Source organism: Musa acuminata, chromosome BXJ1-4, assembly GCF_036884655.1.
Source record: "Musa acuminata AAA Group cultivar baxijiao chromosome BXJ1-4, Cavendish_Baxijiao_AAA, whole genome shotgun sequence".
Classification (NCBI taxonomy): Eukaryota; Viridiplantae; Streptophyta; class Magnoliopsida; order Zingiberales; family Musaceae; genus Musa; species Musa acuminata.
The window spans coordinates 5,667,742-5,693,731 of record NC_088330.1 but is presented as its reverse complement, the minus strand read 5'-3'; the positions used below and the strand labels follow the sequence as shown (position 1 = coordinate 5,693,731).

Here is a 25,990-nt window from a genome sequence, read left to right as displayed (position 1 = left end):
CTCGGTCCGCGATTCCAGCTCCTGCCCGGGTCGCCCCAGATCGCTCTCGATAAGCGACTTGCTGGCACCGAAACCTGAGCACGAGCATAGTCGCTCGGCCCACAGGTCTGGCTCTTGCCTGGGTCGCTCCATATCGCTCTCGATAAGCGACCCGCCGGCACTAAAGCCCGAGCCCAAGCATAATCGCTCGACTCACGATTTCAGCACCTGCCCAGGTCGCCCCAGATCGCTCTCAATAGGCGATCCACCGGCACTGAAACCTGAGCACGAGCATAGTCGCTCGGCCCGTAGGTTTGGTTCCTACCCGGGTCGCTCCAGATCGCTCTCGACAAGTGACCCGCCGGCACCAAAGCTCGAGCCCGAGCATAATCGCTCGACTCACGATTCCAGCTCCTGCCTGAGTCGCCCCAGATCGCTCTCGACAGACGACCCTCTGGCATCAAAACCTGAGCACGAGCACAGCCGCTCGACCCACAGGCCCGAGTCACACCTCGCGGCCGATCCGATGCCCGTATCGCATCTTGAAACAACCTAACGCCCGAGTCATGCCACGCGGCTGACCCTATGCCCCTCCCCGATGCCCAAGTCACTCCACGTCGATCCATAGCTCGTAGCCCTGATTGGGTCACCTCGGTTCGCTCATCGACTCGACCCGCGCTAAACCGGTCATCCAACCGACCAGGACGACAGGCCCTGACAACCTGATCCGCAGAGTCAATCCTGACATCGCATGCCAAATCGGAGCCCAACACCACCCGTCCCGTTCCTTCCCGGGAGCTCGTACCAAGAAGATATGCCACATCCTGTCCCAGGAGCTCGGGACGGTGCCGTCTAATGCCGCTCTGCCCGTCCCGGAACAACGGCCGGTTAGAAGGGTCATCCCATCTCTCGGGGGTTAGGAGCAGCAACACCAAATCAATGCACCATCAGCCCTCGTGCCATAGTATAAAACCCCTGACTGGCCTCCGACCAGGGAGAGGAAAGAAAAAAAAAGGAAAAAAGCAATCCCTCTCGTTATTAACTTGCTCGTCAGAGGGGCCACGGCCAGGTACCACCCGACGGAGGCCATTTTTGCAGGAGGGCGATCACTCATCGACGGTGAGGGACTCGACATGGGAGCGCGATCCGCCCGGCACCAAGGAGTCGCCAATCAGCCTCGATCCCGACCAATGCCAACCAACACTCCTTCCCGAGAGCTTGGGTACCTCATCATCCGAATCACCCTACAGAAAGCTCCCAACATTAGCCCATGTACCTAGTCGTGCTGACTCACCAACCATGACATATCTGTTGTCTAACACGATCTATGATGGGTGAACAGCCAGTGTAACTGCATCCTGCAAAGAATTAAATCATCCCTTGGTCACCACCAAAAGCTTCAACGTCTAGTATTCTGCTGTTCCTGAAGCCATAAATGTATAAGAACACATTTATATACAGAAGTACTGTTTATGCATAGGGTGATGTGCAAATTTCCACGAGGGATGATGAATCATGATCAAAACATTTCTTCTAACCTCATTTATGCATACTTTAAGAGGGTTAACAACATGAGACTTTTCATGTATTTGATAAATATAACTATATCGATAGATCATCTATAAATATGATAAAATATTTTTTCTATTAAAATAGAGAATATAAAGTGGTATGCAGAAATCAATATGAATAATCTTAAGGAATTCTTTACTTCTTATGGTTTTTTTCTATGGTTAGTTTTCTTTTTCTTAATGTAATCTATACAAACAGTAAAATTAATAAAATTTAAATATTCTAAAATATTATCTTTTACTAATATTTTATTTTTTAAAAATATATATCTTAATTATCTATGTCATAATACAAATATTTTATTATTGAAACTATCTTTCAATCCAATATTTCATCCAATAATACAAATATTTTACTCTGCGTGCTACTGTGCCTCTCTCGCATTCATTGCAGAGTCTGATGTCATGCCATGTTTCTTGGATCGTTTGTCTTCGCTTGATCTTTGAATACTGTTTTGAGGAGCCATCGTCGTACCATACGAATCCATTCAAACTGGCGTCTACTGGCTGAAGGAGAGACAATAAATGTCCCCCATTTGTCGCTTCCAAAAGAGGACTACTTTGACGAAATCTGTGGAAGCTGAAATGAATGAGAGCGGTCATTGACCGCAATATCTATCCTCCCATAAAGGTAGGATGGATGAGGCATTGGCACCAATTCAGGCCCCACATCATACATAACATCAGTACAGGTAGAGCACAAGGTAGAGAACAGGCCAGGAGAGCAAGAGGATGATCCCAAAACCTATCATGATGGATAAGTTTGATCAAACCTTGCAGAGAGACGATACTGACAATGAGAAAATATCATAAGGGTTGCCTAAAATCAATCCACATTGTTGACTTGTTAGATTAAGATGTAAAGATTGTAAATTTGGTTGGCCATAATACAATGAAGCTTTGCATCTGATTGGTGTCAGTAAGCTGAACCCAATCATATTGTGAAAAGGTTGGAAAAGGAAGGGGATAGTTAGGAAATGTAATTATGATTGGCATGTGTATGATAATGATTAGTGATATAAATAATGATTTCACACTAAAGTGGCCACCATACAGGTAGGTAATAAAATATTCTTAAATCAAAGGGTCAAGTGATTTAATCTCAGGAACAAAGCAAAGAAATCTATCAACTATTAGAAAGATAATGAAGTTAGGATGAGACAATACCATATTATTAGTCAATCAAAGATGATAAAAGATAAAAACATTTGACACGTGGGTACCAACCCATCAAATAAAAAATAAAAAGAATCATTTGCCAATTATGCATATAATTTTTTTAATAAAAATTTAAATTATTTTTTTTATCTTTTTTTTTCATCAATTTTTGATTGACTTGCGTATCGAAAGAGCTGAGTTGAGAATGCACCCAATGATATAGTTGTAAGGATTCATCTAGGATAACTTTTATCGTAAGATCTTTTTCTTTTCTACGAAGGATGTTCGGAATATATTATTTCTATTCAAAAACATCGTGATTTGAGAAGAGAATCAAATCAAATTTCATACATCTTTACGCCAACAAAAGAGTTTACAAAGAGACAAAATTCCTTTCCTCCCAAGTTTCTTATTTTCTTATTTCTTTTCATAATTTTTTAGTCTAAAAAATTGATTTGGATGTAGCTAATGTATTTAATCTTTATTTATCTGTAATGATAAGTTGATTGACAGAACAAAATTGACAAAAGCTAAAACAAGCCTCGTCTCACCCAAAAACAACCAAGTCAAAGTATCTAATTTCTGTTCAATATTGATGGCAGTAAAGTTCATGAGCTAATCCTTCCATCCATCTTTACCAACAGTACATGGTTGATTTGTAAGATCAAAAAAGGAGGGTTTGTAGCCCCATTTATGTTTTACATTGAGTTCTTACTTGTATGTCTCTTACATCATCGTTGATTTATTTGTTTTCTTATTTCTGTCTCTTACATCACATATTTATTTGTTTGAAGGTTACGAAAAGAATGAAAATTTATTAGGTTTACGCCACTGGTATATTACGATGACTTATGAATGATATGTAAAAATTATATCATATTATTTTCAATATAAATCAATCGAAGCTTAAGTTAGTCGTGAGTAGATGATTCGAAAAAACTAAATCAATGAAGGATATATAAAAATTATATCATATTATTTTTAATATAAATCAATCGAAGCTTAAGTTAATCGTGAGTAGATGATTCAAAAAAACTAAATCAAGATTGTATATGAATATCATGTCGATTTTTATATCTCAAAGTTATTGTTCATATTTGAAAAAAGTGACAGCATTATAATTCTAAATATATGTATTAAGTAAAGGTATTGATGTGACATTTATATTATTAAACATATCAAAATTGGAATTGATTGTTATATCGATTTTTGATTTTAAATTCGGAACTATATGCCCATTTTAGTTAATGTCATTTTAATTTTTCAGATGAAAAACACTGTTGCATTTCTGACGATCCCAAAATGATACTCACTAAATTTTATATTTTAGTTAAAGACTATAGATAAATACTAAGAATAAGAAAATATATAATGGGTCGGTAGAGCTCCACGCAACGCGACGAGAAGAACCATGCTACTCGAGACGTGGACAGCTAATATGCCTCCACGTCACAACGAATCCCTTGTCCCACCGCTTTCGCCCGACATTCTTTGATTACGTCGCTGCTCTCGTCGCTTCTCAGTTTCCTTTGTTTGCAGAGCAAGAAGCCGCCCGAGAAGACAGCAGCAGCACTCCTCTGTGTCTCCTCCCTCGGGTGTTGCCGGATAAGAGGAGTCCGCATTCTCGGCTTTGTGATCGTTTCGCCTTTATTTCTCGTGATGCTGGCGGTTTTCTGCGTACCGCCGGTGGACCCGTTTTTTGGCGGGCCGGCAAGGTGGAACGGTGGTTGGGAGCGCCGGCTTGCTCTTGGATGAGCTTGGTGTTTGATAGTGTTAAAAGACTGGTAGCTGATGAAAGCTTCTCCTTTTTGTTTCGGCTCTCTTTTCTGCGTGTGTCAGCGTTAGAGAGAGAGAGAGAGAGAGAGCGAGAGAGAGAGAGAGAGAGAGATTTGGGTGATCGAATTGGAGGATTCCTCTGTCATGACTATCTCCAACTCCGGCTCCGGCGAGGCCAGCATCTCCTCCTCTGACCGGGTCCGGGCCCCTGCGCCACCTTCTCCTCTCCCGCCTCCGTCGATTGCGGTGGTCAAGAAGAAGAGGAACCTCCCAGGAACGCCAGGTGAGTGAAATTGGAAATGGTTTATGGTGTCAAAGTGAAATTTTTTTGCCCCCTTTTTTATTGTGGTCATTCGAATGGGATTGTGTGGGGTGGGTAGATCCGGAGGCGGAGGTGGTCGCGCTGTCGCCGAGGACCCTGCTGGCCACAAATCGATTCGTGTGCGAGATCTGCAGCAAGGGATTCCAGCGGGATCAGAACCTGCAGCTACACCGGAGGGGGCACAACTTACCGTGGAAGCTGCGGCAGCGCACGGGGAAGGAGCCGCGGAAGCGGGTGTACGTGTGCCCGGAGGCGGGCTGCGTGCACCACGACCCGTCGCGGGCGCTCGGCGACCTCACCGGCATCAAGAAACACTTCTGCCGCAAGCACGGCGAGAAAAAGTGGACGTGCGACAAGTGCTCCAAGAAGTACGCCGTGCAGTCCGACTGGAAGGCCCATTCCAAGATCTGCGGCACCCGCGAGTACCGCTGCGACTGCGGCACCCTCTTCTCCCGGTACTCGACTCGTTCCCGATAACTTCCCCACCCAAATGATTCGTTTTTGTTGCGTGGTCTTCGATTCCGATCGTAGATCTCATTGTTCGCTTCCTTCATATGGTGTTTCGCTTTGGTTGGTTAGGAGGGATAGCTTCGTCACCCACAGAGCAATCTGCGATGCGCTGGCGGAGGAGAGCTCGAAGACAGCGTCGCCGCCGACAGACCCAAAGCCCTCTGCAGAGGACGACGGAGAGGCAGCTGCAGTTTCGGAAACGACAGCAGCGGCCGCAGTGGTCGCGCCACCATTTTCGCTACAACAGGTGGAGCCGCTGGTTCGGCAAGGTCTGTGGTCCTCCTCCTCCTCCCTCCTCCTTTGTTCTCTTCTATGGCTTCTTTCAGTCTGCGGAATGCTATTAATTAAGGGAATGGGAGGAGAAGAGAAACGAAGGGGTCTGATCGGATCTTAGATTTCGATGCAATACAAAACAAAAACACGCGAAGTTAGCGAGAAATAAGACACGGTTTATTGGGATCTTTTGTCGGCCCGAGAAGCACTCCCTGCGGATTCAAATGGAGAAGAGAAAGGTAGAGTTTTGTGGGCAGATGATGAAGGTAAAAAGAAGGGACTTTTAGAGCGAGCTGCGAAAGTTGTGTGTGATTAGAACTTTGCATTGCTGCTACTGAGCATAAGCAGTCGGAATGAATCTAAAGTTACGGGAGATTTACTCATGTCGATGGCATCATTTCTTCTTCTTGGACCTTTCTTTTTCCCATGGCGTGCTTACCGCTTACAATTCCTTCTGCAGAGCTGGAGAACCCAATTGGATCGCTACAGTACGTGCCGCCTCCGTCAACGTCGATCGCCAACACCAGCTGCGCCACCGCCAGTAGCAGCAGCAGGAGCAACACTAGCCTGTTTGCGAGCCTCTTCGCGTCAAGTATCACCACCGCTGCCGCTCACACCACCACCTTATTGTCGGACCGCATGGGCGCCGTGGGCCATGACGACCGGCCCCTAATGGAACCTCCCTCGCTTGGTCTCGCCACGAACGGAGGGCCAGCATCGTTGTTCTCGCCGCAGGCACAAGCTCATGGCCGACGTCTGTTCGCACCACCGGCGCCTTCCCCGCACATGTCCGCGACCGCGCTGCTGCAGAAGGCAGCTCATATGGTCGCCACGCCGACCGGGTCATCCTTCCTCAAAGGATTCGGCCTCGATGCTCCAACAGGGCATCAGGAGAAGTTGATCCAGGGTAGCAACCTGCAATGGGGCCAGCAGCAGCACCACCACCAACCAGAAACGGAGCCAGGAGCACCAATGCTATCGGCATGGCTGGGGCTCGGACTCGCTTATGAGCCGGACCTGATGACGGGGTCCTCGTCGTTGTTCAGAGCAAAGCCGGCGACGACGCTGGACTTGCTGGGTTTAGGAATGGGGGCAGTCGGTGGTTCCGCCAAAGGCGGGCTATCGGCATTGACGACTTCGGCCGGCGGTGGAATCGACATGAGATCTGCAGCGGCGACTGGAGAGTGGAAAGGAGCGGAGAGGAAGCCGGCTAGCCCCTCAGTTCTGTAGCGACAGGACGCCGGTGCCCTTCATTATTCGCGCGAGTGGAGCTCTCATCGGACGCTAGTTGACAGCGGCCGTCAAGCAAAGCAAGAAACAAAGCAGCACTTTTTCCCTTCACTTGTATTTATTCATTAGGAAGAGAATAGTAAAATGCTGAGAGCGTACTTAAATAGGTTTTAATTTGTAAGAGTGTCTCATATATAGTAGTCTAAATGTAGTGATAGAAAATTAATGTAAATGAGTCAGAAAGAACCTGTCTCATCCTCCCTCCTTTCCAGCATCGATGCAACACAAACTCACATTAATGTGGCAACCTAATGTTGGTATGGCCACGGAAAGGACACATTGTTATAATATAATGCGCCTCGCTACCTTCCGAGTTTGGTATTAATGATAAAGAGGCCAAGAAGAAGACCATCTTATTTTGGTGTTTTATTTTCCTATGATACTCTAAAATATTTATCTTCAATCGTTGCTCTCGTTGCTTCCATTCCATCTTCTATGATTGTCGTATCTTTGCGAAGGTCACAAAGATCCTCAAGCATGCCCTCCTTCCTTGTTTTCGTCTTTTTGTCAAGTTATTACCATCAGACCCTCGTCTCCTTGACGCATCCGTTGTCGACCTTTATTAACTCATGTCCATCTATTTTGATAAAGATAAAAGTGGTAGCTTCGTCATAAGTCTTCTTTCATCATCAATATTGACTCCATCTTCCTCGGGTTTGGAACTATACCGTCACTATCCAATTCCCCACTTGAGCTCTTACCATTTGTGCCCACATCACATAGGTTCTCACTTTCCTGATTGACAAGAACGATTACAATATAGAAATATAATCCTTAAGGAGGACGATATGTCGTTGCTCGTTGTCCTGCCCAGTGATAATCCTCTTGTTGAGTCACAAGCGAGGCAAAGATGATCATGATAAGATGCAAGAGCCGAGTGATGAAGATAAATATTTAGGATATTATATGAAAATAAGAGCATAAAAAAAAATCTAACATGAGGCTCTAAAAAGAATCCTAAAAAGAGCAACATTTATAGAAAAATCACTCAAATATATTATACTGGTTGAATTATCAATTATACTTATATTCTCAATGGTTAATTATTCATAACTAAAATGTCATTAATATTATTGTCATCATAACTATTATAAAAGGATATTAGGTGATGGGGAAAAGCTATGGAGGGTATATATGAATACGTTTTAAGAAAAATATAAATATAAATATATTGATTTAACAATCACCCGATATGCAAGAAACTAAAAAAAAGAAATGTGGATAGCCTATTTTCAGCAAACAGCTACATAGTTATCCAGGCAGTAGTAAGTCCTCGAAATATAAAGAAAGCTAATAATAATGTCGTAGTGAAAGATGTGTGTGGCAGAGAAAGATGAGTTCTTTTGTGTTTGGGAAACAAAAAATTGAAGTCAGCCATCCTCGCACAAATCAATTGATGTCGGATTCGATCTCATTCAAGGGATAGCTGTTTGGTTGCAAGTTCACGTTATCTTCTACCTTTCCTTTTCCTATCTTCTCATTCGATTTGAATATGAATGTTAAGAAAAACACAAACACACAACAAATATATGTTTTTTATATTTCAAAATTTTCTAATTATATTATTATAGTATGGTTCAGTTGGTAATTGCAAGCCGTATCGTTGATCATGATGATCGGCAATTTCATCCGATGGACGGTCTGGATTTAATATAAGCTCGGCGTTCGAACCATGAAATGAGACCTCGTCACTGAACCGGACGAGGTTTTAGATGAGATGGGGTTAACAGTAGTTGAGGTGTTAGAAATGGGACTCGAAACAGCGTTCGACCGACCCGCATTTAACATCTGTAAACACAACCGGTCCGGTCCGGGCCCATCCATTAGGGGTCCAATTGCAGGGTAGGTTGTCGGTCCGGACCGATTGCTGGTTCTGTCGTCAAAATAATCACATTCATTGAAGGCGGATGCACTGAATCTATACACGAAGACACGAAATCTTTGACTATCTTCTACCTCATGATTATTTTATGTAACTTTTATATTATTATTATTAATTGGTAAATCGTAAATATCGATTATAATCGGGTTGGATGCCTCCAAAATCACCGAGGAGGAATTCGATGGACTTTTTATTTAAATAAAAGAATCCTTATGAAATTTAATAATGAATGTTGCGTGTAAACCTTCTAACTTCACATCATTTTTATTTAAACATTTAGTTGTAGCTCGTATGATCGACACGATACACAATAATATCATCCATAATGCTCGATGGATCGGTTGACGTTTAATGTCCAAATAATATCAAATCATTTTGAATAATTATTTTTTATAAAATTTTTCTCACTTTAAATATCTTTACGTACGCTAGTTTATATTAAATTTAACTAATTTAGTCTTAACAAGAATTAAGATCGGTACTAAATCCTCGACACTTGGAACAACTAGAATCTACAATAATTAATTTCAAATTCGATCATAAAAAAAATTTATATTTTTTATTAAATTAAATTTGATTATAAAATATTTATATATTTGATGTAGTTAAATCCAACTACGAGATATCTTTTATCTCCAACATGATAGACTCTGATTATTAAATATTTTATATTTTTAATACGATCGATTCCGATCATAAGACATCTAATATGCACGATGCGATCTAATTTAATATTTCACTTTCAACGAGTTAAAATAAAACTAAAATATATATTTAATCTATAACGTGGGTAGATTATCCTCCGAAAAGAACCTGTGATGACATTATGTTGTGTGCCGAAACACAATGAAAACAGATAACAAGAGGATGTGACTCGTAAGCATCCGATCACCGTCACCCGATGCGTCGGTCAAATGCATCACGGCTCGTCTCGTGAGATGGTGGCCCACAGGTGGGTCTTTTGCCGGTGACGTGGCTCCTTCATTGCCTGATGTGATGCGTGCTTGGGTGCATGCATGGACGGCCGCCAGATTACCCATGTCGTGGGAACCACAAAACGAGTGACGCTGGTGGGGCCGACCGGACCCACCGGTCGAGGAAAGGCTGCGGCAGTCCGTTCCCGCGTGGGCCCAACGCTCACGTGGTGCCTACACCTGTCGTCGACGATCGCCATGTTCGTCGTCGTGCAAGTGACCCTTTGCATGCGCATTGCACCCACGCTGCTCCCTTTGCTTGCCAGTGCATACACGTGTACACGTACACACACACAAAAATGTGGGGAGTTCCGAGTTCTGCACGCTTGATCTCTTGGCGTAGATGTGATACGACTCATCGTTCTGTCTAGATGTGGAGATATAATTTGGATAAATATTTTCCTCTTGGTCGATGAGCATTAACATTTCGGAAAGAGAAAGCTTCTACTTGTTGATCTAATCAAAGGAGGAATTGGATAGGTTGGAGTCTACAATGTAGAATTCTAGTGTACCTCTGTTCAACAGGAAATTAAAGCCAAGCCTGTCAAAAGCCTCAGGAATCATCAAAGACGAGTCCATGTTAACAAAAGCTTCGAGTTAGCAAAGACAAAAGTGACTTTTGATGACATCGATCTCCACTGACCTCCAATCCCATGTATTTATGGGCGACATTCACAAGGAACATCGTGCGTCTACCGTGCACCAAATGTTCTCATCATTTCTGCTTTACATCAAAATGGTCGCATCATATCATTTCCAAAGTATGGCTTGGCGTCCAGGGTGCCCCTACACGGCAGTCCTACAGAAAGTTGGTCTTCATGGCACACTCAAATAGAAGGCAATGAGGAGACCTTCCACGTAGATCTAATTATTTTCTTTTTTTTTTGTCAACTTATTTAAAGATAATTTTGCATGCTATTAAATATTATAGTATGGATTTTGATAATTGAAGAGTTGAAAAGCATATTATTTGTAATACTTAAATTAATATTAACAGATTGATCCAACCTTACGTATAGTTGCATTCGTCCTTTTAGTAGAACTAAATCGGGACATCACAGCATATAATATATACTGATCGGAGCTAGAATTTGTCTTTTGGCATCAACAAGTGGTTGGGTGTGTCCACATCAGATATTGAGGCTTCTGTAATTCCTCCTGTGTCCGAAGACTCGATGACCATGATTTATAATCGATAGTCATCCATTAACTGTACAATGGTTGACTGCTCACTGTAGATAATATCGTCATGTTTGGAGTTATATGGCTTCAAATACACTTCAGACATCCAGGATAACGGAAGAGAACGATGAATCATGCAATTTTCACGTAATAATTTGAGGGTGGCAAAGGACCAAGATAGATGAGAAGCTACTGATCATCAATTATATTTACTCGATTGGAACCTACCGGTGAACGTCTTCGTTATAACTTGCATCATCAATTGGCACCAAATTTACAGTACGTTTAGCAGTAGCATTGATGAAGTTACTCGACAACCTCCTGAAGGTAAAGTTGGCCTTCTCGACAAGACAGCGATGAGTGTTTTAGTTAGTCGAGAAGGGGAAACAGTCTAGCGTGCAAACATCACCATCCCTCCTTTCGCACGAGACGGCAAATCCACGAGGTGACATCCCGAGGGAGAAGAGAGACCAAAAGAAGTAAAAGAGTAGTGATATCACAAGCAACAGGACCACTGAGCCCAAACACTGTTGCGTGTCAGTGGTCTCACTGGCGGCCACCAACAAAGTTACGTGAAAGCAACAGCTTCACGCTGAATCCTCTCGGCGGCCGTAAGGGAAGGCCTGTTTGACCCATGTCCTCTCCTCATCGTTTTCACGCATCCACAGTGCTCGTTTCCCCCCGTGCCATTTCTCGCCTTCCCTCTCTTCCCCCCTTTATGACGGACGACCTCTTGGCAACAACCAAAAGCTCCTACCTCGCTCCTGTCCCAAGATCCAAGAAAGGATTCATGTGTATGTGATCAGCGAGAGTTAGCGAGAACCTTTGCTCCCTTTCCGACGCTACGCTGGTGATTCTAATGAAGCATTCCGAGGCCCGCACTGACTCCCCTCGGACTCATCGCCGGTTGGCTGTGCCTTCCAAACCCCTCCTCCTCGACTCCTCTCCCGACAACCTCAATACTAACAGCATCCTCTTCGCGCCCAACCTCTTCTACGAGCCCACCTCCGTCCTCGACCCACGCCTCACCTCCAGGTTTGTCACCGCCCCATCGGCCGCACCCGCCGGCGTCTGCGACCCCCCTCTCCTCTTCCGAGGCGGCGGCAACTCTCACCACCACTTCCCCTCCTCGGACGAATGGTACACCGCCTCCTGGTTGCTTCCTGAAACCCCTGACCTTTCCCCCCTTCCCGACGACGTCAACCCCTCCTTCCTCAACTTCCACTTTGACATCCCCTTCGACTCTTTCGCCGCCGGCGACCTCGTTTCGTCGCCGTCCCCCGGCTTCGACCGTTCCCAGCTCGAGTCGCTCATCCGCGCCGCCTATTACCTGGAATCCAACGATTTCGACGCGGCACGCGTGATATTGTCGCGGCTCAATCAACACATACCCTCTACGGTAGTCTCCCCTCTCCAAAGAGCTGTCTCTCTCTTCAAGGAGGCGCTCTTGGGCCTGCTCTGCCCCTCCACCACCGAGCCGCCCATCCCTGCCCTGGAGCTCGTACGACACATCGATGACCATAAGGTCTTCTCGGACCTCTCTCCCGTTCCTCACTTCGCCACCTTCACCGCCACCCAGATCCTCATCGAGACGCTCGACGGTGGCGCCCGGTCCATCCACCTCGTTGACTTCGATTTCGGCCTCGGCGTGCAGTGGTCGTCCTTCGCGCAGGAGCTCGCCGAGAGGAGCGGCGCCTCCCTCTCCTCCCCGCCTGCCGTGCGCATCACAGCCGTCATCGCGGAGGAGTCCGCTGAGACGGCTTTTGCGGCGGAGAACCTTCGCGACTTCGCCCGTAACCTCAAAATCAGCCTCGTCGTCAACTTCGTCCGCGTCGGCGGCCTCGGAAAGCTCGCCCTCAATGACATCGTCCTCTCCGGCGCCGGGGAGCCCACGGCCGTCGTCCTCACGCCCTCCGCATTTCGCCTCTTCAGCAGCGGCGACGGCGCACAGGTGTCCACCGCCACGCTACTCCGCTTCGTCCGCCATGCATCCCCGCGGGTCGTGGTGTTCGTCGACACGGACGGCGGCGCCACTTCCGGGGTAGCGGGCGCCCACCCCACGCTATCGCTGCAGCGGAGGGTGTCGGAGGGGGTGGGACACTATGCGGCGCTGCTGGAGTCGGTGGCGGAAGCGGCGGCCGCGACGGGAGCTGGGGAAGGGGCGGTGCAACAGGTGGAGCGGGCGGTGGTGCGGCCGTGGGTGGCGGCCACGGTGGGAGAGTGGCCGGTGCGGCTAGGCCTATGGCGAGAGATGCTCGCTGGGGCCGGATGGGTTCCCCTACACCTCAGCGAGATAGCCGAGTCGCAGGCCAAGTGTCTGGTGCAGCGAGCCCCGGTGGACGGCCACCACGTGGCGAGGAGAAACAGAGCCCTCGTGCTGAGCTGGAGGGGGAGGGAGCTGGCATCCACGTCAGCCTGGAGATGCTAATTCTTGCGGGCCCCGCAGCCGCCGTCCTCCGTGTCCTTAGATATATTCTATTGTCGATTGTAATCACTAATTGGCGCGCATGGTGATTGGATGCTGCTTTCGTGTGTATTTTTTTTCTAATTATTAGAAAAAAGATTAAAAAAAAAATTACTGAAGAAACTTGGTTGAATTCACATATCCCTCTCCTATTTATATAAATTAGAAAAGAAAATTTTTTTCAACTAATTAGAGGATTTTTCTGAACTAAACAGAATAGAGAGATATGATGAAATCTTATCTTTATCCGTTTGCTAAATATAACATTCCATTTACACCAAACGCGCTGAAACATTTGATGTCTTCGGCACCTATTAATTAAAAGAAAAAAATTGGTAACAAACCTATCACTTACAACATTAGCAACGAGTCCTCAAATATTTTCTTTTAACATAGAGGACACCTGTACAAAGGTCGAGGATTTTGGGCCGCATTGGGAATCGCTATGCATCGAGTGGAGCCAACAAATAGTATGTTTCAAATAATTTAAAGGTGGGAATAGAAAATGAACCAAATGACTGTACGATTTAGAAATATATTACTAACATCACAATGCAGCGTTATACAACTATACGATTAAGAAATATAAAAAAAAAGAAATTAGAAAGTAATTTATGCTAAATAAGAGACGAGAGATCGTCAAAACGACGATACCACATATCAATTAGAGCCGCAACGGATGAATGAATAGTGAGTTAGGTTATTTATGGAGCTGACGGTCATTCGTAAATGTTTCTTCTATTCGGGTCCTGGATTAAGGATGCCCCGTGCTCAAGTTCTTAATAAGAAAGGAATCAGAAAAGAATTCAATTAAAATATTATTATTTTTGTAAAACTGAGAAATAGAATAAGGTTGCGTTTAATATTAGGGACACATAAAACATCATCGAGTGTAAATGTAGTAGTATCAGAAGTAAGCGTTGTGGAACCAGTTTGAGCTATAGGAAGGCCATTACCGTCACCGATGATGATATCTTCATCGCCACCATAGGGATTGTGGAGAAACAGATTCTGAAAATTAGAGATAATATGATGGGAGGCACCAGAGTTCACAATCCAGTTGGGCTGGCTAATCGTCAGAGTAGTGAGGAGATTAGGATATTTGTTTGAGGTCGAGACCGAGACCGACAAACTTTAGCGAAGTGTTCGATTTTGTCACACAACTAGCAGGCGATCCGTCGTTGGTGGCTTAAAGGGGCAAGATGACAAGGCGAACGAGTATTGGAGTTGCCACTTTGCGAGAAGTTCGGACGATAAGGGGGGTGTTGCATGGGACCCATAGGATCAAGAATACCTTTGGTGATGTGCGGAGGGTACCGAGTATTCTTCCTCTTAGACTTATAACTGACTTGAGTTGTGATAGACAGTTCGAGCAGTTTCTCCGCACGCTTCAAATACATCTCATAGTCAGTCAACTTGTCATAGAGTTCTTCAAAGGAGACTGGCGAGTCACGTGCCCGAATTGCAGTCGCCAACTCCTTGTAGTCGTCTCCAAGACTATTTAGGGTATGAATGATGATCTTCTCGTCACATAGGGAATGATCTATCAAAGTTAAGTCATCGATAATAACTTTGATATTTTATAGATAATCAGTGATAATGCTTCCTTCTTGTTTGGTCACCATCAGCTTGGATAGAAGACTAAGCTAGCGAGTAGGTGAATGATTTGCCAAGGTTGTTTGTAGTTTAGACCATGCATCAGCAGTAGTCACACATGCAAAAATCAATAGAGCGATGGATCCAACAACTGAGGCTTGAACAGCTTGAAGGATGAGACGATCTTGACGCAACCACAGTTTGTGAGCTGGAGTAGGTACTGGACTAGGTTCTCCGGGGATGTTGAGCATAGCTGGTGAAGAATTGAAGGAGCCGTCAACGTAACCTAGCAAATTATATCCAAATAAGAGATTAAAAAATTGAGCACATTAGGACACAAAGTTGTCACACTTTGATAACTTAAAAGGGATTAGTGTAGCTGCATTGATGGAGATAAGCCTCGTAGGAGAAGAATTGTGAGTTCCTGCATTGACGGAGATAAGCCTTGTAGGAGAAGAATTGTGAGTTACTGCATAAATAGGAACTGAAATATGAAGAAGATAACGAAGGCATTCCAGCGTCCTTTCTTTTTTTTTTTTTTTTTTACTACAATGCTTCACGGTAGATGGAGGAAGTGAGGGAGGAAATGAGTGAGAAGAGTAGCTGCAGATTGTTGCAGCTGTTGCTGCTGAAAACTACTACTGCAACGATGAGGAAGCTGCAGTGATGTTGCAGCGATGTTAAAGAAATCTACAGCGATGCTGTAGTAGGAGAAATTTATGAGAAATCTGCTAAAGCTCCGTCGGCCTCAATGCAGGAAGCGGCAGTAGCAGTAGATGCAGCGAAAGCTACTGCAGTAAAGGAAGCAAGATGCAGCGGCAGATGGAAGCGGCTGCTACTGCAAGAACTGCAATGGTTCCTGCTGTCGCAGGAAAGCAGTGATGGTTGTGCAGCAAGGATGGTGGCAGCGACACTTCTCGCTCGAGTGAGATGCGGGAACGAGAAGGAGAGGTCGCTGGCCGGGGAGCAGTTGTGAGGACGATGACCACCACGACAGCTTAGGCGAGGTTCTTGTGAGGGTGGGAGGTGGCTGAGCGGTCGGCGAGTTCGGACCAGCTACGGTGCTCCGAGAGGTAGCAGGTGACGGAGTCGGAGAGGCGAGAGAAGAAGCCCGCAGGCACTGGAGGAGAGGTAAGCAACGATGCTGCCCTTTCCAGCCAGACAGGAAAGAGGAAGAGGAGACGGGAGAGGAATCATCGGTCTTCTGCAGTGGAGGAACGAAGTCAAAACCAATCCTTCTAGCTTCCACACCGACACCCAGAGGAGCAGCAGAAGGCTTTGGCAGAAATAGAAAATAAATTACTGAAGAAGCTTGATCGTAGTCGAGGAAATCTGCTATACCTTATCCTTTGCTAAATATAACATTCCATATACACATGACGCTGAAACATTTGATGTTTTTTGCACCTATTAATTAGAAGAAAAAACATTGGCACAAGTCATTACCATCTAATTCTCGATAGACAGAAAAAAAATTGACACAAACCTGTCACTTACAACATTGGCAACATTTCATATCAACGAGTCCTCATCTTTTCTTTTGACATAGAGGACACGTGTACAAAGGTCATCGACTTTCAAATTGGAAATTCCTCTGACCAATTTCTTCCAATTATAGCGTTTGTGTGGGCTCCAATCTGTCCACAAGGCCGAGGATTTTGGGCCGCATTGGGAACCGCCATGCGTAATAGAAACAAGGGAGAGGAGAACTCCCCCTACCGGACGATTTGGGCGTCTCAGACATCATCCTGATCGCGGATCTCTTGCACAGTTGTTGTTGTCGACAAGCTCGCTCATCACACATTTGCTCGGCTCCTCTTTGTTCATGGAAAGCCTGCTCAAAACACGTCGCCTGTTCCTCTTGGCATTCCGCGCGTTCCAATTCTTCACATGCCAATTCCACTGTAGGTCTCGTTTTCTTGGATCTTGACGCAAGCACATGCATGGATGTCAAATCATCCGCTTCGCCAGCGCAGATGCTCTCGCATCACTTCCCCGTCGTCGTCTCAAGTCGATTCCTGCTCATAAACTACAACGCCTTTAGTCTCAGATATCAATCTACTTGAAGACGACACAGTAGTAGTTCATGAGTCTCCCAGCAACGTTAGTTTCATGAAGAACTAGGATCACTCAGCTGTTGAAGACATCAGTAACGTTCAGCAAAAGTGCTCCTAATCTAGTCTAAATGCACGGGAAACTTGAATTCTGCAAATTTTGGAAGCAATAAGAGTAACGATGTGATGATGATTCTGCAATCTTGTAGCACAGTGAAGTTTGCTCAGACAAAAACAAAAGTGCATGCATGCATGCAAACCCTGTTATTCCACGACAACCCTCGTCTGGCTCTTTGGCAAGCTTCATAAACCAGTCAAAATATGTAGGACCAAGATTCCTGGACAGGATAATTTGATGCCCACAATTCTTAACAAGCTATAGTTTAGGACTAGTAAACCTATATATCTTTCGGATCATTCCACTTTGACAGTGGTCTTGTACTATTAGTCTTGCTCAGGTTGATGCATTACTATATGCATCTACCTAACAATGAACCATGAACCATGAACCATGAACCATGAACCCTGAAATAAATAATATTAGGAAAAGCTGTGTGGATATTACTGTAGCTCTTCCAGCTCCACAGTGATATCTGAATGTTCACTGTATGCTACCAGTGGGTAAAAGACATGCAAACATCCAAAAGTTTACTACAGTATATGTCAGGCAGATTCCCGTACTAAGACTGGCAGCAGAAGGACTTTTAAACTTTCTCGGTGAAACTGCAGCCTTTTGGCGTTTGGCCTCTGACGTTGTCCTTGACCACCCCTGACACTGGGAGGATAGAGAAAAGAATTGAAGCATGGAAAGCAGATGCCTGTTTGCAGCACTGTTGTGTGGATGCTGCAGGGTGTAATGAGTTGGATGAAGGTGTTGCATAATGAATGTTGATGACAAGAATCTGGAATGCCATCATCTACTCACCATTCTCCCGATCACCGGTAATGCAATCGATTATTCAAGCGAAAAGTAAGAGAAAGATGACCACGTTTGAACTTTTATCTTCTTGCGAGGAGGAGCATTTTTTATCGTGTTGTCATTAGAAAGTATCGAAGGAGCGCGCCTCCAGAGAAATAGGCTGTCTCCTGGTTGTTTCTACTGTGCCTGTAACAGGGCAGGCAGAGGAGGCCAAGCCTCGCTCTCCCGTCTTCCTGATGATATAAACCACATCTGTTCGGGGATCTCTCCGAAGCCGAAGCAAAACAACGGGAGCACATCTCTAAAATCTTTCGAGGCCTCTCCGGTCTCCCCCACCTGTTCCTCGTCTTCCCCCTTGATTGGTGCCGCGGTCGGCCGGTGGTGATCCCTCGGGATCTCAAAATGACGCCTTTCCTAGTGCATTGTGGCGGTCGATGACCTGATTCGGGGGTTTGCTTGAGGAGGGTGAGTCCGTCTCTTTGTTCTTTGCTTTCTTTCTCCTCTTTTTGGCATTTTCTTGTGTTTTCTCTTGCAATTTCGGTCCTTTAGGATACCGTTTGCTTGTGATCTGTTAAATGTCGTGGAATTGATGGAAATATATATATTTTTTTTGACGGCGCTGAATGGATTCAGCTAAATGTGCGTAGGTTCCTCGTCGCCTTAGGGCAAATCCGAGTGTTCTTGCGAGGCTATAGTAGCAGAAAAGAACATCTTTTTCCTGTAAACATCTTATTCTCCTCCTCTCTTCAGGCAATGTAGATGCAATGGTTGTGGTTTTACTTGTTAGTACTTCAAAGAATGTAAATCTGTTCTTGTGTGCTTCGATTTTTCTGTCAAGACCTGTTTTCCGACATTTTCCTTGCCAGTGTGCATCAAGTTACCTTTCTCAGATCGGATTTTTCACTGCGTAGGTCATTTCTCTGATCTTTGCTTTTAATTTGCCTATTTTCTCCTCAAGTGCCCTAGTAATTTTCTTTTATTGCTCAAGTGTCGTGACTAGTTGCCAGGCAGTTGTCACTGTCCTGTCCTTTGAATTTGATGAAGTCCTTTGATACCTCGGGTCTTATGGAATTATACCTTCTATGCTGTTTTCAGATTCGTCCTGCAAATGTCAGCTTCCTTTCATGTTCTGACAAGATCTAGTTTGCGACGTTTGGACTTCATACTTCCTAAATTCAATTATATGTCTTTGATATCTCTCAATTGCCTTAGTTTGACACTTGTTTGATCTTAAAAGCTTCTTTTTTAAGTTTCATGGTTGTATAATTCTTCCAAGTGACAATAAACTGACATCTGTTACTAAGATTACTTTTTGTGAAACAAGAATTCAGAAATTTCTGGGTGGCTCTTCCGGGTTTCACTTTGTCTGAAAACTCCATCTCACTGTAAATCGTTTGTGTTTTCCTCTTCAGTTTGACTAACTGTTGACTTTTTCCCCCTCCCTTTTTCTTCATTTGAAGGAAGATGAAGTCGTGCTCAAAGAAGGGTTGGAAATCCCTCATGCCTCTTCGGCTAAGTAGGTCTTCCACCCATTTTTGCATGTTCCCAAAGGTTCGATCGGCAAGCCAAACATCAGGAAATGCACCGGTTTACCTGAATGTATATGACTTGACACCAATAAATGGCTATATGTACTGGGCAGGCCTTGGGATATATCACACAGGTGTTGAAGGTATTGTCTGCTGATGCCTTTTTGGTTCGGATAAGGAATTCACAGAAAATTGTTGTCTATTAATATGCATAAATGTTTATAAGATTCTTGCAATTTTTTAAAGTAATCCCTGAATTCCTTTTTGAACACAAAATGTTACTAAGTCAAGCTCACCCTTAATCAAAATGCTCGTATTTTTCAGTACAATACATGCTTTATCACTTGTGTACATTCTTACATTCTGGCTAAATTGTTATTTCCATGCCAATTCTGTAGGGCTAGAAGCCTCTTGATTCCTATATTTACCCATAAAATTCTTAAGATTAAAGCACTTTTCCCAGGCATGATATTAGTTTTAATCCTCTTTATTGGTTATCGTAGTTCATGGGGTGGAATATGCATTTGGAGCACATGACTATCCATCAAGTGGAGTCTTTGAGGTTGAGCCTCGTCAATGTCCAGGCTTCAGGTTTAGGAAATCAATATTCATGGGTACAACGTGCTTAGACCCATTGCAGCTAAGAGAATTTATGGAACTTCAGTCTGTGAATTACAATGGAGACACCTACCACTTGATCATGAAGAACTGCAACCACTTCTGCAAAGATATCTGTTATAAGTTAACTGGCAATTCAATTCCAAAATGGGTGAACCGACTTGCTAGGATAGGTATGCTTCTATTTTTTGTTTAAAGCATAAACAACTGTGTTTTCAGAAGAATTGTGGGTACTAGCTAGTGCCGCAAACTATTTCAACAGTTTTCTGCAACCGAGATACCTCTTGCACAACTCAAAATATTGTTTTTCACTTCATATCTACATCTTGACGTCATTAATATTTTAATATTATCATTAAAAAGTATTAGAAGCCACTTAAAATATAGGGAGGAAAAAGTTGATCTAAACATTACTGTTTCAGTTTCTTAGCAATGCAATTAAAACAATGTCTGAAACACCAACACTACAATCTGGAGTCTGGATCGGGTTTGACAGTTGGATTGAGCTATTCTGTCCTTTTCACCAACAGCATATAAACAAGTCACAAAATGAAAATATATACTATACAAGGCAGAAAAATAGAGAAAAATTATATTCCAAAAAAATTTAAAAACTCATGGAACAAAAGCAGCCTTGACTTTATCTTTTCAGAAAAGGTGATCTAGGCTAAAAGTTTACGGGTGATAAACGAATATACGTCAGCAGACTTTTTTTCACTTTTGTTGGTTCTGATTTTCTCTTCTTTTAAAACTTCTTTGTGCTTTATTATTGTCCTTTTTCTTTTACTTCTTCCTCTCTTGCATCTTTCTTTTATCTTTTATTGAAATTATTGAGAATTGATTCATAATTGTTATCTAGGTAGTTACCATGATATAGTAGTTATCTAGATAGTTACAATGATCTAGTAGTTATCTAGGTAGTTACCATGATCTAGTAGTTATTTAGGTAGTTACCATGATCTAGTAGTTATCTAGGTAGTTACCATGATCTAGATGTTATAGGGTAATTTCAAGAACTACCTCAATCATGGGTGACATGGTGATTACCACTAGGTCCTATAAATAGGACCGTAGTTCATGAAGCAAGATAGAAGGGAGAATACACTTGAGAATATCTTGTAAGTGTTCTATGTCAATCCTCTTGTTTTAAATACTATATTAGTTTTCTTGAATCGAAAGGATTCTTTTTACTCGTATCGTAATATTATGTTTTTTTCTTGCTCTTCCATCCTTAACATTTGTGATATCAGAGTCTAGTTTCAATCTGAACTGGGCATTATGGCTTTTAATGACAATTCCATGTCTCAACCCCTTATTTCAATCTTCTCGGGTAAATGTTATGAATTTTGGAGTATCAAGATTAAGACTCTATTCAAGTCTCAAGATATTTGAGACTTAATAGAAAATGGATATGCGAATCCAGATGACGAAATCAAGTTAAGGGAAAATGGAAAGAAGGACTCAAAGGCATTGTTCTTCATTCAACAAGCTATACATGAGATAATCTTCTCGAAAATTACAGCAGCGACAACCTCAAAACAAGCTTGGTTGATACTTTAAAATGAATTTCAAGGCTCATCAAGGGTGATTACGGTAAAACTTCAAACCCTTCGTCGTGAGTTTAAAATTTTATTCATGAAAAACAATGAATTGGTGCAAGATTTTCTTTCTCGAGTGATTGAAATTGTTAGTCAAATAAAATCTTATGGTGAACATCTTTCTGATCATATAATTGTTGCAAAAGTTTTGAAAAGTTTAACTCCGAAATTTGATCATGTTATTGCCATAATTGAGGAGTCAAAAGATTTATCTATATTTTCATTTGATGAACTAATGGGTTCCTTGCAAGCATATGAAACAAGGTTGAACAAGTCACTTGAAAAAAGCGAAAAGAAAGTATTTCAGGTTAAGGGGGAGTCTTCTACTCAAAAGAAGACAAAAATTCAGCAAGAAGAGAACGTGACAGAAGATTGATGAGCATGATGAACAAAGACAATCAAATTATGATAAAAAAAATTATAAGAGTGAATTCAATGTCACTATTGTAAAAAGTTTGATCACATGAAGGCAGATTGCCAGAAAAGAGAAAAGCAAGCAAGCTATATGGAGGAAAATAAAGAAAATAGTAAGTTGTTTATGACTCATTCACAAGTTTATGATATCTCAAATGATATTTGGTTTTGGGATAGTGGATGTTCTAATCATATGTTAGGCATAAAATCAATATTTAGAGATATTGATGAAACTCGCAAGTTGAAAGTTAGACTTGGAGATAACAAGCAAATCCAAGTGGAAGGGAAAGGAACAATTGAGGTGAAGACTTTATCAAGGGAAGGTAAAATACCTTGATAAAGTTAGATTTTTTGAGTAGATCTATTGCATACTTTCTTTGTGAAATAAAAATTATCAAGGTATTTTACGTTCCCTCTTCACCTCAATTGTTCCTTTCCCTTCCACTTAGATTTGCTTATTATCTCTAAGTCTAACTTTCAACTTGTGAGTTTCATCAATATCTCTAAATATTGATTTTATGGCTGACATATGATTAGAACATCCACTATCCATAAATAAAATATCATTTGAGATATAATGAACTTGTGAATGAGTCATAAACAATTTACTGTTTTCTTCATTTTCCTCCACATAGCTTGCTTGCTTTTCTCTTTTCCAACAATCTACCTTCATGTGACTAAACTTTTTACAATAGTGACATTGAATTTCACTCTTGTAATTTTTTTTTATTATAATTTGATTGCCTTTGTTCATCATGCCCATCAAAGTGTTCTCTTCCTTTTTCATTTCCTTTACCATGAAATTCTCCTCTGCTACGTCCTCTTCCTGTTGATTTTTTGTCTTCTTTTGAAGTAAAAAACTCCCCCTTAACCTGAAATACTTTCTCTTCGTTTTTTTCAAGTGACTTGTTCAGCCTTTTCATGTGCTTGCAAAAACCCATTAGTTCATCAAATGAAAATGTAGATAAATCTTTTGACTTCTCAATTGCAGCAAGAACAAAATTTCAAACTCATGACGGAAGGTTTGAAGTTTTATCGTAATCACCCTTGATGAGCCTTGAAATTCATTTTGAAGTATCAACCAAGCTTGCTATGAGGTTGTCGCTGCTGCAATTCTTGAGAAGATTATCTCATATACAGCTTGTTGAATAAACAATGCCTTTGAGTCTTTCTTTCTATTTTCCCTCAGCCTGATTTCATCATCTGGATCCGCATATCTATTTTTTATTAAGTCCTAAAGATCTTGAGACTTGAATAGAGTCTTTATCTTGATACTCCAAAATCCATAGCATTTGCCCGAGAAGATGGAAATAAGGGGTTGAGACATGAAATTACCATTGAAAGTCATAATGCCCAGTTCAGATTGAAACTAGGCTCTGATACCACAAATGTTGGGGATGGAGGAGCAAGGAAAAAAACAGAATACTACGATACGAGTAAAAAGAATCCTTACGATTCAAAAAAACTGATGTAGTATTTAAAATAAGAGGATTGACATAGAACACTTACAAGATATTCTCAAGTGTATTCTCCCTTCTATCTTGCTTCATAAACTACGGTCTTATTTATAGGACCTAGCGGTAACCACCCATATCACCATGTCACTCATGATTGAGATAGAATCCAACATTTCATGGAAGAACGAAGCATATAGAAATACGCTATTATTTCATCCGGGATCTTGTAGCAAGTGGAGCCATAGCAATGAAGTATTGTGGAACAGATGAGCAAGTTGCAGATATCCTCATCAAGTCGCTTCCAGTTCAAAAGCATGTTTATTTCATGTCGTAAATCGGTGTATATAACTATGAATCAAGGGAGAGTATTGAGAATTGATTCATAGTAGTTATCTATGTAGTTATCATGATCTAGTAGTTATCTAGGTAGTTACCATGATCTAATAGTTATCTAGGTAGTTACCATGATCTAGAAGTTATAGGGTAGTTTCAATAACTACCTCAATCATGGGTGACATGATGATATGGGTAGTTACCACTAGGTCCTATAAATAGGACTGTAGTTCATGAAGTAAGATAGAAGGGAGAATACACTTGAGAATATCTTGTAAGTGTTCTATATCAATCCTCTTGTTTTAAATACTATATCAGTTTTCTTGAATCGAAAGGATTTTTTTTACTCGTATCGTAGTATTCTGTTTTTTCCTTGCTCCTCCATCCCCAACATTTGATAGAAATACCTAGTTTCTCTGAGGTAGCTTAGATTCAACTAGTTATCAACCAAGATTGTCAAGCTCGACCTGAAGTGGTCAAGATTGTAAATCCTACCGAGTTCAGTGAGGTTGTTCGATCCCTGATAAGTCTTAGGGTTTCAAATTGGCATAGCTCAAAGAAGGAGAAGTCGGACAGTTTGGAGCTAGTCCAGCATTGGGATCAACAGCTAACGATTCTGGTTGTATGATTTGAAATAATGGAAGATATCCATGTGATAAATTTGATTTAGCATTTGTAGAGTAATTCATTAATATAACCTTCTTATAGAATTGTTTATTTGAGTATGTCAAAATCTTGTAGGTCACCAGATTATGATTTTCTTTTTGTCATTGACTTGTCTGTAGCTAAATACCTTGTGCAATCAACTAAGGTACAGAACACTTGATTCGTTTGGATGCTAGGTGGAGCACCAAAGAAGATTTAGTGCCAAATGGCAATATAATTCCCATGCCTTAAATGTTGTAGTTTGATGTTCATGATGTTAACTACAGATCTATTTGTTTCTCCAATTCTAAGCACAAACATTTATGTAACCTGGATATTTTAATTGCCAAACTTGTATTGGGTTCGCATATTGACATCATCAGATAACTTTTTAATCCCTGTTGGATACTTCAAAATTATCTACCAGTTTTTTAAGATTTTAACAAACTGGGTTCTATTTGGTGATTCTTGGGGATGATTTCTGAAGTTTTCTCGGACATTTGTCCTCTGGTGAGAAGATGCATTTGTGCTAGATTTGTGGGAAATCACTTGGCATCTGTTTCAACTTTCAACAATGTATGGTAGTTTTCTTTCTTGTTGAGTGAAATTTTGTAGGCATCTAGTCTGATGATTGCAGACTGGGATCCAAATGCATTCAGCATACATGACATCCTTGGCATCTTTTACGATGATGTAGATTTGTTCAATCTGTGTATGTTCGAGTTGCAACTAAATGCTATGGAGAAATAAAACCTTTTTTTTTTACTACATGTACTGAATTTGAACCTCAGACATGGAAGCATTCTTCACTGGTCAAACAATAAGTTTGAAATCAAGATGTCTTTTCTTCTTCTGTTTGTGGACAGCGTTATATTACTCATTTTTTTGATCATTTTATTTTATTTTGTTTCTTATATCAAATTTTCTGGACATATCAAATAACAACCTATTTTTCTGCAGGCTCCCTTTGCAACTGCCTACTGCCCGAGGCACTTAAAATAACTGCTGTTCAACATGGCCCAGACTCTCCATCTGAGGATGGCGAGAAAAGGAGGCTGAGAAGTGCTTTCGGCTGTCTATCTTCGATTTCTATGCGACAGAGACAGTTCTCTGCTTCTTCTCTTCTCTTGACATCTCCTTTTAGAGGGTCCCTTTCGCATTGGGATTTCAGAAGGTCTGGTGCTATTCCATTGAAGGATACCTGAAAATTATAGGATCTTTTGATCAACAAAACAGCCTTGGCTTCTGAGATCTTTTTCCTGCAAGAGATCTTGTCAAGAATGTTGATCATAGTACAGAATGATGGCAGCCCATAACATCTAAAAGCTTTGGCCTTGTTACAAAAGCTCGTCATGGATGTGAAGGTTACGGAAAAATGTTAGTTTGATGTCAAGAACTAAATGAAGGTAATGATACTTTCTGTTATCCTAGGTTGCTCACTTGAAC

At 42.3% G+C, this 25,990-nt stretch overlaps 3 protein-coding genes across 3 annotated transcripts; all 3 read left to right on the top strand.

The window, feature by feature from the left end:
• The first annotated feature begins 4,488 nt into the window (after positions 1-4,488).
• Positions 4,489-7,051, top strand: LOC135672349 (zinc finger protein GAI-ASSOCIATED FACTOR 1-like). The gene is made up of 4 exons (XM_065180810.1): positions 4,489-4,767; positions 4,865-5,261; positions 5,386-5,585; positions 6,050-7,051. Exons 1-4 carry the CDS (start codon positions 4,629-4,631, stop codon positions 6,817-6,819), a joined length of 1,506 nt encoding a protein of 501 aa, XP_065036882.1. The 5' UTR covers positions 4,489-4,628; the 3' UTR covers positions 6,820-7,051.
• Positions 7,052-11,637: 4,586 nt separating this feature from the next.
• Positions 11,638-13,518, top strand: LOC135643556 (scarecrow-like protein 15). The gene has a single exon (XM_065160647.1). The coding sequence runs from the start codon at positions 11,777-11,779 to the stop codon at positions 13,343-13,345; it is 1,569 nt and encodes a 522-aa protein (XP_065016719.1). The 5' UTR covers positions 11,638-11,776; the 3' UTR covers positions 13,346-13,518.
• A 4,588-nt stretch (positions 13,519-18,106) lies between these two features.
• On the top strand, positions 18,107-25,752 carry LOC135643563 (deSI-like protein At4g17486). The gene is made up of 4 exons (XM_065160657.1): positions 18,107-18,415; positions 19,411-19,622; positions 19,983-20,270; positions 25,505-25,752. Exons 2-4 carry the CDS (start codon positions 19,415-19,417, stop codon positions 25,747-25,749), a joined length of 741 nt encoding a protein of 246 aa, XP_065016729.1. The 5' UTR covers positions 18,107-18,415; positions 19,411-19,414; the 3' UTR covers positions 25,750-25,752.
• Positions 25,753-25,990: the final 238 nt, after the last annotated feature.